Consider the following 10,730-nt stretch of genomic DNA (forward strand, 5'->3'; position numbering starts at 1 on the left):
ACAAACAGAAAGAGAGCACACAGCTGTTAAATATATACAAATGTCGGAGACTGGCTGTCAGTGAGATAACTTTGAGGTGATTAAGTCCCCTGACTTTGGGGGTCAGTGTGAGGGTGAAGGGGATCGACTCACAGCTCCCCAGATGGAGACGCAATCTTCCAGGGTGTTGCGGAAGTTGTTGGGTTCAAAGGGGTGCCAGTAGGTGAAGATAACGGGCGTGTGGTCAGTCCATTGGAAGTCCATTTGCATATTAGTATCATGGAGCCCTATCCACAGCTGGTCAATGTCTGACAGAAGCAAAAGAGAGAAAACATTTTACCACTGGAAAAAGGATGCAGATAAGATAAGATAAAATAAGAAAGAAGGTCAAAGAAGGAAGATAATAAGGACTGGAAAACACCTTGAAAATGCCCTTTTGTGTTGATATTATATAAGATTTAAGGCTTTATTGTCATGTGCACATTAGCTACAGTCATGCCAATGAAAAACTTAAGTCACAGGCTCCTCCAACAGTGCAACATGAATATATATAGGACATAAAACAAATAAAACAGATACAATATATATAAATAACAGGAGTGTTTACTTTTTTTAATGGAAATGTATCCAAATCTATCAGAAAGTGTTCAGATTTGAAGCTGAAGAAAGCACAGCTAACTGATTGGTTCATTGTTCTCCCACTTTGTTCATTTCAACTGAAGAATATACATTAACAAGTGTTTTGAAGTACATAAATCAGGTCACATCACCTTTCTTGAGGTTGCGTATGATGAACTCTAGCTCAGGTAGTGTGTGGATGCTGACCAGGTTGGCCTCCATCCTCTGACAGCTTTTCTGAGCTGTATCCCACTCTATCTTGTCTGAATTCAGCTTGTAGCAGCCAGCCTGGAAAGCCTGCCAGCCCACATCACAGTCATATTTCTCATCATCTGCCCACGAGTCTGTGGGAGTAAAAAGATGAAACCTCTCAAACTCTGGACTTAAACTGATGCATTTCACTTAATGGACTAGTTTTAATGTCAGTACACGGACCAGTGGTGAAGGGGTCCAGGGTGGCATTGGGCCTCTTCTTACACACATATGGCAGAGCAACAGAGCATTCACGATTTTGCCAACGACCTGATGACTCAGTTCTTATCACGGCACAGTTCTCCTCCTCAGCGTGGTTTGGCTGGTCTGTAGGAAGAGAGTTAAGAAAAGAAACAGTGAAGGACTGAAAAAGCACTGGGATCACCAAAAAGAGTGTATTTGAACTCAGAGCAGTGTGTTGGTGAAAACGAGCAAACAAGCTTATTCAGCATTCTGTGGGAAATAGATGTTTCAAAAAGCCCACAGATGCTTTGAGGTTTTAAAAAAGGCAGTAAACGTTGAGTTGTTTTTACAGTCTAACCTTGCTCCCAGTTGAGATATTTCAGTGGTGAGGAGTCGGCCCACTGCCAGCCTCCACTGATGTCCAGGTCATTCAGGCCAATCCACAAAGCTGCACTGTAGCCTGTCAGTAACCCTGAACAGAAGAAAAACACAGCTCTTAATTTTTTGGAAATATGACAAAAATACGTTTTCTTTGGTGAATGAAAGATAACACTCTTTGATGCTTTGATGTCCAGTCCATTAATCTCTCCAGTTATCTGTGGATTTAACTGTCAACTGTTGGGCGGACGACATGATTGTTATATGATTGACAACAGTCACAACGTCTCAGAAATCTATTATTACCGTGCACAGCAAATACAAGTAAACATGATGCTATCAACATTTTCCTTAATTGCTAAAATGGCTTATAGATTAATCATTTTAGATTATTTTTCATGTCTGTCACAGGCAAGATAAGAAAAAAAGGCTCTATTTATAGGCTTGAAAACACAGCTACTTGTTAAATACAATATGATGCTCACTGACATTCAAAAAGATTTTCATTATTACTGTCAATTTAAATACATCCTTGAAGGTTATAAACAAATAGAAAAGTCTTAAAATGTCTCTCAATCTTTTCTATGCAGGTATATCAATTCATGATACATTGTCTAACCTTTTGCTCAGTATTGATTTATTTGTACTGTATCTTTCTGAGGTTTTATATGCTAGTGTATTTTGTCTTGTAGATTGGAGTGTACCCAAAATAAAGCTACTATAAAACAGAAATGGATGCCTCTGTTCACGTATGTCTTCATTTGCACATTATCTTTACCATTGATGTATGTCTGCTCATGCAGCTTAGTGATGCTAAGCAAGTCTGATCCCTGCTGCTGGCAACTGATCCGAGCCTCGCTCCACGACAGCGTAGCCTGGAAGTTAAACTGGTAACAGCTGTCGGTCAGCGGGTCAGTGTCCCAGAAGGTCTCACAGCCACTGCCTGACGGTGAGGCGAGGAGATAAGAAGGTGGTTAGGCCAAGGGAGAAAGCAGGGAAATAACAGCAAAGCAAACAGTTGGGAGAGAGGATACTGTGGTGAAGCTTGCTGAGTTTGATCAAGTTCAAAGTCATAACTCACTCTCTACGGGACAGAAGCCCCAACGCTCGTCTTTGCCGTAGTCGTGGGTGATGGCGCACCAGAGGTGACCGTCCTCACGCCCGATGCTGGTGCAGCTGTGGAACCACTGGCCGTCATACAGGAAGGGCAGATAGCAGGGCCGTCCGTTAGAGTTGCCCTGGATTGTGTAGATCTCTGGGAACACAGACAGGAGAGACTTTGAATCCCCGCACGCAGCAGGAGCGACGTGCTCGTGTTGCCTAAAGTGATTGCTGTGAACTGTGCTGAACTGAAATACCGTATCTGTTTTCTCAAGGATTTGGATAATCAAACACACGGCGAAAAACAGAGGATGATGTTACAGTCCAAACAGTAAAGTCAAACAGTGGTCAGAAGAAGGAAGAGTAAACAAACAGAAATATGAAGGTTGTCCGGAAAATATTATTATACAAAAGGGATTAGATGTAAATATTGATGTTGCAAAGCACAATCTGTAATATATCACAGGCAATTTTTGAACCATAAATTATATATATTATGAATACTTCCTTCCTGCAGCGGTCAGACTATATAACCACCACGGCACCTGGTAGACCCCCCCCCCCCCCCCCCCCACACACACACACACACACACACACACACACACACACACACACACACACACACACACACACACACACAACAACACAGACTATAACACCCCGTGCTGTGAAATACAAATGATGTGCAATATATAAATATCCGTTAATAACTGTGCAATATATACCTGGCTGCTATATCTTCAAAACTGTTACAGGATGTGTATTGTGTAAATTGTGTCATTTAAAACGTTTTTTTAATCTTTAATATTTTCTTTTTATGCATGCTTCTTAGTTAACACTAACATTAAGCTGTCTTTGGCGCTTTTCTGCTTTAACAAATGTAAATGTCCCCTCTGTGGGACGAATAAAGGTATTCAGATTCTGATTCTGAAAATCCCCAGGTCTGGTTTGGAGAAAAGAGCAAAGCAAAGAAAGCAAGGGAGAGGCTGGATCTGTAGTTTCCAGAGCATGTTAAACCAATGGAAAGTATGGCAGACATACGAGGGGGGACAGATTTCTGAAACTCCCTCTCCGCTGCTGGCTGGCTGCAGCGGAGTCGCTCCTCTGCTGACTAATGGCAGAGGCATTCCTCTCCAGCAGCGAGTTGACTTTACAGAGAAATGTGTGAAGATCGGTATAGAAAGCCACAAATGAGTGAAAGAGTTTGAGAAGAGGTCGGATAAAGAAGAAAGTAACAGGAGATCTTGTGGTCTTCCATCACAGTTTGTCAATTAACAACTTGGGACATTTGATATCGGTAAGAATGGTATACTGACAGCGGAAATGAGGCTTAGCAGTAAATCACCATGGCTAGATTTAATCTGGACTGAAAACTATATATAAATACAAATAAAGTTGAGGGCAAGGACAGCTCCGTGTTTACTGCGAGTTTACAAACACCAGCTATGTTTTCCTTGGCTTTGTGACTGGCAGTCAGCCACTTGTCCTCAAAGATGCCCTAGAAGCAACGTTTTGCTAGATCCATTTGATCAGATACAGCTGTGGCCTTCACAACAGTAAGTCTATCTTCCTCACTCAGCGGCCAAACAGAAGAGGAGCTGAATCACCACAGCTGGGAAGTGAGGGGCGTTGGTCAGTTTAATAGAGAAAGATTTGTACACCTCGAATGGATGCTCCAGTGTGATCTAATTTCTTAATTTGGCATGGATTTTACTTGTTTTTTTATTTATGTATTTGTTATTACTTAATCTTTTCTTTATTTCTATATATGTTCAAATACATATATTTTAAAGTATATCTATATATTTTATTGGTCCTTAGAGTAGTCATAGAGGATATTTTTTCAAGCTAAGGTTTTTTAAGCCTACCCTTTTTCTACATTATTTAATAGGCAATTCTTTAATTACGTTTTCACAAACAGAGGCAAAAACAGATCTCTACATGCTTCATGTAAAATATTATTTAAATCTCAGTTGTTTATGTGTTCACCATATAATTGTTAACTTTAAAAATTGTCTTTAAACGAATTACTTAACAATCTCTTTTTTCTTTGGTTCAAAAATCAATACAAATGTTTATTGTTTATTGTATTATCCGTATTATTTGCTAACGATTAAGGATATTAAAAAAATTAAGCTATTTTAAGAGGAATTATTGAGTGTAGTTGTCCATGTTTAGGTGTCTGAAGAATCCTTCTTATGCAAATTGAAATTGCATTTGATTATAAGCATGCTTACCACGATATGTTTTGGAGCACAGGTCCTCTACCCCACCATGCATGGTCCACTTGAGCTTTGAAGGGGGGGAGGTTGAGGAGGAGTTCCAAAATGAGGGTGAGGGAAGATAGATGTTGAGGTTGTCCAACACCTGGCCACAGTTCCAGGTCCAGCGTATTCTGGGGGGCTCGTGGTCACAGGTGTACACGCCCAGAGGAGACCTGTCCGATCTGGCGCTGGCGTTACCCGTGGTTACGCCCAGGCACAGCGAGGAGCCCAGGTTGAACAGGCGACCCCGGGTCACCCACTTCCAGCGCTGGTTGTCTTCCTCACAGGAGGATGCCAGGACCAGGGAGTGATCCCTTACCCCCAGGCACCCCTGGGCGCCCTCATGGAAGAAAGCGAAATCGTCAGAGTCCAGCGGCGCTGTGCAGAGAGAGGAAAACAATGGCATCAGTCAATAACACTGATGAAAGCAACATTCCGTGTTAGCAGCACATGTGGCAGAGAAGAGGTCATCAGCTGGATCAATATCTCCATTAATGGCTGCAGTGCTGGGTCGGGAGTAGTTTGAGATTCGCCCTCTGATGTTCCTGCGTAATACACTTCAGTCAGTGGTATTAATAATAATAATAATAATCTTGTAATAACCCTAAATCCCTGTGTACACATGACACGAAAGAGCTTTCAGTAGGGAGAGATTGCAGAAATGGCATGCAAGAAACTGTGAAAAGTGGTTACACATGTTTTTAATGCAAGGTTGGCAATCAGGGTTGAATCAACATGTACCGTGTTTCAAGAATTACCCAACACTGACCTGGCCTTGCTTCTCATTGCATTGTGTGGTGTCTATTTATGTTGGGTTTGACTATGCCGTTTTGGGAGACACATAATATAAAAGGTCTTTATCATAAAAAGCTGTTAGGTGATACAATTGACCAAAAATTACTTAACAGTTCTCAACTTGAGTACATTGATGAAAGTGTAATTATCCCCAGGGGAGAAATGACTGTTTTCATTCTGCTGACTTCTCACTGCTGTACACTGTTGACACAACTTAAATGTGATTCTCATAGGAGCTATGGTTTACTACAAGCTGTTAACTCAAAGTGTTGCAGTATTCTCAAATACTCATATACTACACAAAAATATCAAATAGAAACTAAATGTTACCAGAAAACTGAGTCATGGAAAAAAGTGTTGAACTTAACACATTCAGAGCAGTGGCTGGGCGCAAGCCTCAGTGACTGGAAGTCTGGGAACAAATGCAACACCCTTTCTCAAAAATATATGTGGTTTTCCTTCATTCCTTTATGATATTTCTTTGTGAAGGATTTAGAGATTGGTAACCAGAGGCCATAATTGTGAAGATAATGGTGCGTGGTAGTGAGTCTGTGTGAAGTTGGTAAACAGAGAGACAAATCAGGAGTGTAGGAGTGATTCTAAATGAAGGTTGTGCTAAAAGGATTTAAAGGAATATGCCTTCACATAAATCCTTTCTCTAAGACCTGAGAATCAGAGGAGAAAAAAATGAGACCTACAGCATTCCTTCTCGCCGGGCTCCTGTGAGAGGCCAGGAAGTGGGGAAGGTAGGAAAAGATCACTGTGCATTTGGTTGAAAAACATAACTCTCCTATGTGTGGAAACTTCACTCCACTCTGCGGCTCTCTCTTGTTTCCTACTTCTAAGCTCAAACACTCAAAACCTCCTGTGCTGCTTTTATAGACACAAAGACAATGGAGTCCCATCAAGAGCCCCCCCATAAAACGCCCTGTAATCTGGAGGAGACGGTAGACACGCCTCTCTCCTTGCTCTCAGCTTCTGCGGTTGAGTTTCTCAGAAGCTGTGTGTATGTCTTTTGGTCGGTAGCAAAGCAGAAAGAGAGCGCAGTGGGAGAGTGGTTATGCATATGTTTGAAAGTGCTCTTTACGGTTAATCAGATATAATCACCACCATGTTCTTTTTATAACTCCATATATCTTACAGTAACACCCAGCTGTTCGGCTTGTTTCGATCGTTAAAGATTCAAATCTGTTCACAAAACATCTCAGGGGGGTTAAACATATAACACTGGTTCAGTTATCAAAAAACATTTCAGTTGGTCTTCATTTTCCAGCAGTAGGATCTTTGAGTGACTCCTCGATCAAACATCAGTAAAAACCGGTGGAAAATCACTGTCTGGTGAATCTGTTAAAATTGGAAGCTATTTTATAAAAAGAAAAAAAAGAGCATTATATTTTTGGAATTAAAAGTGAATAACTAGTCATTCTTTTTGGAACTTCTGCTTAAAAAGTCATGCAACAGATGAATCAACTATTAAAAAGATGGAATAAAGATGGATATCATTTTGAGTTTAAACTTTTAAGCCCTCAGGATAGTTTATATAAATCCCTTTGTGCCTTGTCCTCAGTTCTCTGCTGTAATTTGTTTCCACTATACAATTAAAGTGATGTCTTCCACTATAGACAAATAACGTTATTAACTAAGCTCAGGATGTACGTAGCCTACACCTACTTGAATAGCTGGAGTTACACAACACTGACTTGTTAACACATGTGCCAACATATCGGTCGTATGACATTTTGTCCTTTTCACTACGGGAATTAAAGCTTTACAAAATAAATACATCAGTGTCAGCTCTAGATTCCAACACTGGTACCAGCCTAGCCTTACAGAGAGTGTTAAATGAACTCCTATAGATGAATGTAAGCTCAGTATTAATATTTGAATATATAAGAAGTTCCTGGCAAAAGCTTGTGAACCACTATAGACAACCTGAAGCTACAGATCCTGACAGCAAGAAGCAAATTCAAAAATAACTTTGAATTCCAGTCTGGAGGGCACACAACTGGATGTTTGATGTGCGAAAACTCCCGGGCACTTAGAGAGAGAGAGAGCAGAATTCCAGATTTACTTTAAGCCATTGAGCCCTGTGGAAGCTAAGCCACAACAGCTCTCCTGCTGTGATCTCATCCTCTTCTTTGCCCTGTCACACCTTTTGTTCAATGTTGGAGACCGTTTCCTGCTGAAGAAAGAGGCTGAAACTCACAGCCAAGGACACGCGCCAGGAGAGGCACGTATTCCCAGAACCTCCGCCTCCACTATGGGGTCATCTGCTAGACCAGGTTTGAGGACAATACTTGCAAACGTGGGTGAAGGCTCAAAAGCAAGTTTCGATATGAAACCATACAAGTTCAACACACTTCTCGAGATCACATTGTTTGGTAGAGTGTGACTCATTGCTGTTGCCAAATAGTTACCACTACATAGCCTATTTTTCAAATGTGTTGTTCGTAAGGTTGTATATTAAGATCTGGATTGACATTCAAGCAGGCTTTTCCCGTAACCTCTCCATATTTTTGACAGATGTCTGCGATAAAAAACAGGCCTTTAACTTGCCAGCGTGATGTAATGTAATCAACAAATAGCTAGGAAATTCCAGCCTGCTGTGTTTGTTTCTTTGGTGTTTTATGGTGGTCTGGCCTCTGAAGCAACCCAAACTGTGGATAGGTTTAAGCTCATCCAAGAACCTTGGCAGAGGAGAGAAAGAGAGGGCTATCTGGAGAGAGTGTATGCATCTCTCAGCCACATTCACAAACGGAGCGAACTGGAACCTCTAGGAAAGTGTGTTTGAAATGTAGAAACATAAGTGAAAAAAGGTGCAATCTTTCATCACGTTCCTCTATTCACACTCATGCATGGTATTGGTAAGGACTGTGACACAAGATTTTCATCGACATAACTACACTGTAGCTCTGTTCGTTTGACAAATAAAGAACCTTGAACCTTGACTTATAAAGATAAATGATCTAATCATTTCTGAAAGGTGTTTAGTGTAAGATCAATGACAGTGTTTCTCGTGAGTTTGACACCAGAAACCACCACAGAGCATTAAACTAATTTAGAATGACATTGAACAAAATATGAGAGTTCAATAATAAAAGGCTAAGATGTTTAACGTTTAACTAATTGCGCAAACAATAAAAATCCAAAAACACATTTCGTAAAATAAATCCACAAAGACTATTTTCCCTTCGATCCTTCTGCAGCCCGTCCAGTGGTGCAAAGAATTTAAGAGGGATTGTTAACTTTGGCAACAGGGGAATTTGATGGCATATAGGCAACATTTGTTCCAAAATAAAGCAGCTAAACATCGTTTATATAGCAGGAGCCAATTTTTTAGGGATAAGAGTGTAAAAAGTAGAAGTGTAAACCAATCTTAGTATCTATCTCGATGCAACTTCAAGATCAAAGTAAGAGTACATAATAGGACTGCAGCAAACAATTAATTTCATTACATTACATTACATTGCATTTAGCTGACGCTTTTATCCAAAGCGACTTACAATAAGTACATTCGACCAGGAAGACACAACCTTGAAGAAAACAGAATCATATAAGTACATCAGGTTTCATAGAGCCAAACATTTCAAGTGCTACTCAACTGGCTTTAGGTAATCCAGTCCTTTATCAGTATAAAAGTGCTTCGTTAATAGTTCTAACGCTCGAAGTGGAGTCGAAAGAGATGAGTTTTCAGTTTGCGCCGGAAGATGTGCAAGCTATCTGCCGTCCTGATGTCAATGGGGAGCTCATTCCACCATCTTGGAGCCAGGACAGCAAATTGATTATCATTATTGATTAATCTGCCTATTGTATTCTAAATTAATTGATGAATTGGTTGGACTATAAAATGTCAGAAAGTAAAACAAAATGTAAGGTTATGTCTTTAAATAAATAGAAAAAAAGTGATATTCAGTCTAATTTGACAAAAGAAGAGAAACAATTGCAACATTTATATTAGAGAAGCTGAAGCATTTGCAATAAATGTGCATGAAAATGTAAGATTAAAGGAAAAAATGATAATGTATTGTGTTGGTGAATAAGAGAACATACTTTATGGTAGCCTAGTTTGCCCAGAGTTTAAAGTATTTATGCTGAAATTACTTAATACTGACAATATAGTCCTACAAACAATATCATGATGCAACCCATCTTGAAGTTGCACAGTTCACTGTATAATAATACTAATACATCGCAGAGAGCTTATTCAAGTTATAACATGTTGAAAACAAGCCTGGACACTGGAAACATTAAACACGAGATGAAAAATAACAACACTTTAAAAAAAAAAAAAAAGTATAATCTATGTGTTAGAAGACATTGTGTGGGTGGTTGTACTCTCCAAAGCATCCCATAACATGTAATGGTGTAGTAGCTGCTCAGGGTCGGCTCAATGTGTTAATTGCAGCCTGTAACCGGATGTAAAGGTCACATCTGCCCGCAGGGTGCCAAACCAAGCGTCACCCCTTACAATGTAGCCTAAAGAAAAACACCACCCGGCACGAAAATAGAACAAACAAAGCAATGTGTGCGTTGTTTTGCGGCTTTACATAAACGTATACATAAATAGAAATCACAATAGAGACAGTAAGCCAGCAGCCCCTTCCCTCCTCCCTCCGTTTTTCTCCACATCTGGTTCCACTCACTGCTCGGACTTTTGGTTCGTGGCATACCGAAGCACTAACTGCAGAATGCGCAGAAATTATGTTTATGTGTCGGCTTTCTAACACATTTCCCAACTGTAAGTCGTTACCAAAAATAGAAAGCATGCCCAACAGGTAACACGTCGACTTGGTTTCTCGACTTTTATATCACTGGAATTAAGCGAAAGTTGATATTTTGCTCACCAGTGACGCTCCTCTTCAGTTCCAGACTAAAGATGAATAAATATAAAGTGCATTTGTAAAATAAAAGTTGCCAATTTGTCCATGTTCTCTTTGATTCCTTAGTTCGGTGACGTCCGTTGCCTTGCATGCTCACAACTGCAACCCACGAACACACGCTGCAAAAAAAACGTCCCAAGAAAAAAAGTGATCCGGAGCAGGACTGCCCCAGTGTCTGACTCTGATGTGATGCAGAGACGGAGAGGAGTCTGACCGCTAGAGATCCGTCTGCCTGAGTCAGAGGAGAGTGAGATGAATGGAGCAGCGTCAACAACGTGTG

The 10,730-nt window shown here is 40.4% G+C and overlaps 1 protein-coding gene across 3 annotated transcripts in view; it reads right to left on the reverse strand.

Annotated features, from left to right (window-relative positions):
• The window catches only part of mrc2 (mannose receptor, C type 2), a 52,534-nt gene extending 41,842 nt beyond the window's left edge, over positions 1–10,692 (reverse strand). For 2 of the 3 annotated variants that reach the window (XR_004569358.1, XR_004569357.1), the window contains exons 1-8: positions 10,415–10,692; positions 4,749–5,153; positions 2,492–2,665; positions 2,189–2,353; positions 1,391–1,504; positions 1,033–1,176; positions 750–941; positions 133–287 (exon numbers count right to left, since the gene is read on the reverse strand). Coding sequence is in view for 1 of the 3 variants with exons in the window: in XM_034220039.1 (XP_034075930.1) it covers positions 133–287; positions 750–941; positions 1,033–1,176; positions 1,391–1,504; positions 2,189–2,353; positions 2,492–2,665; positions 4,749–5,153; positions 10,415–10,541 (1,476 nt within the window). In the remaining 2 variants the exon portion in view is untranslated. The remainder of the gene's footprint in view (positions 1–132; positions 288–749; positions 942–1,032; positions 1,177–1,390; positions 1,505–2,188; positions 2,354–2,491; positions 2,666–4,748; positions 5,154–10,414) is intronic. The other variant, XM_034220039.1, reaches the window with a different exon arrangement.
• Positions 10,693–10,730: the final 38 nt, after the last annotated feature.

This window comes from Gymnodraco acuticeps, unplaced genomic scaffold, assembly GCF_902827175.1.
Source record: "Gymnodraco acuticeps unplaced genomic scaffold, fGymAcu1.1, whole genome shotgun sequence".
Taxonomy (NCBI): Eukaryota; Metazoa; Chordata; class Actinopteri; order Perciformes; family Bathydraconidae; genus Gymnodraco; species Gymnodraco acuticeps.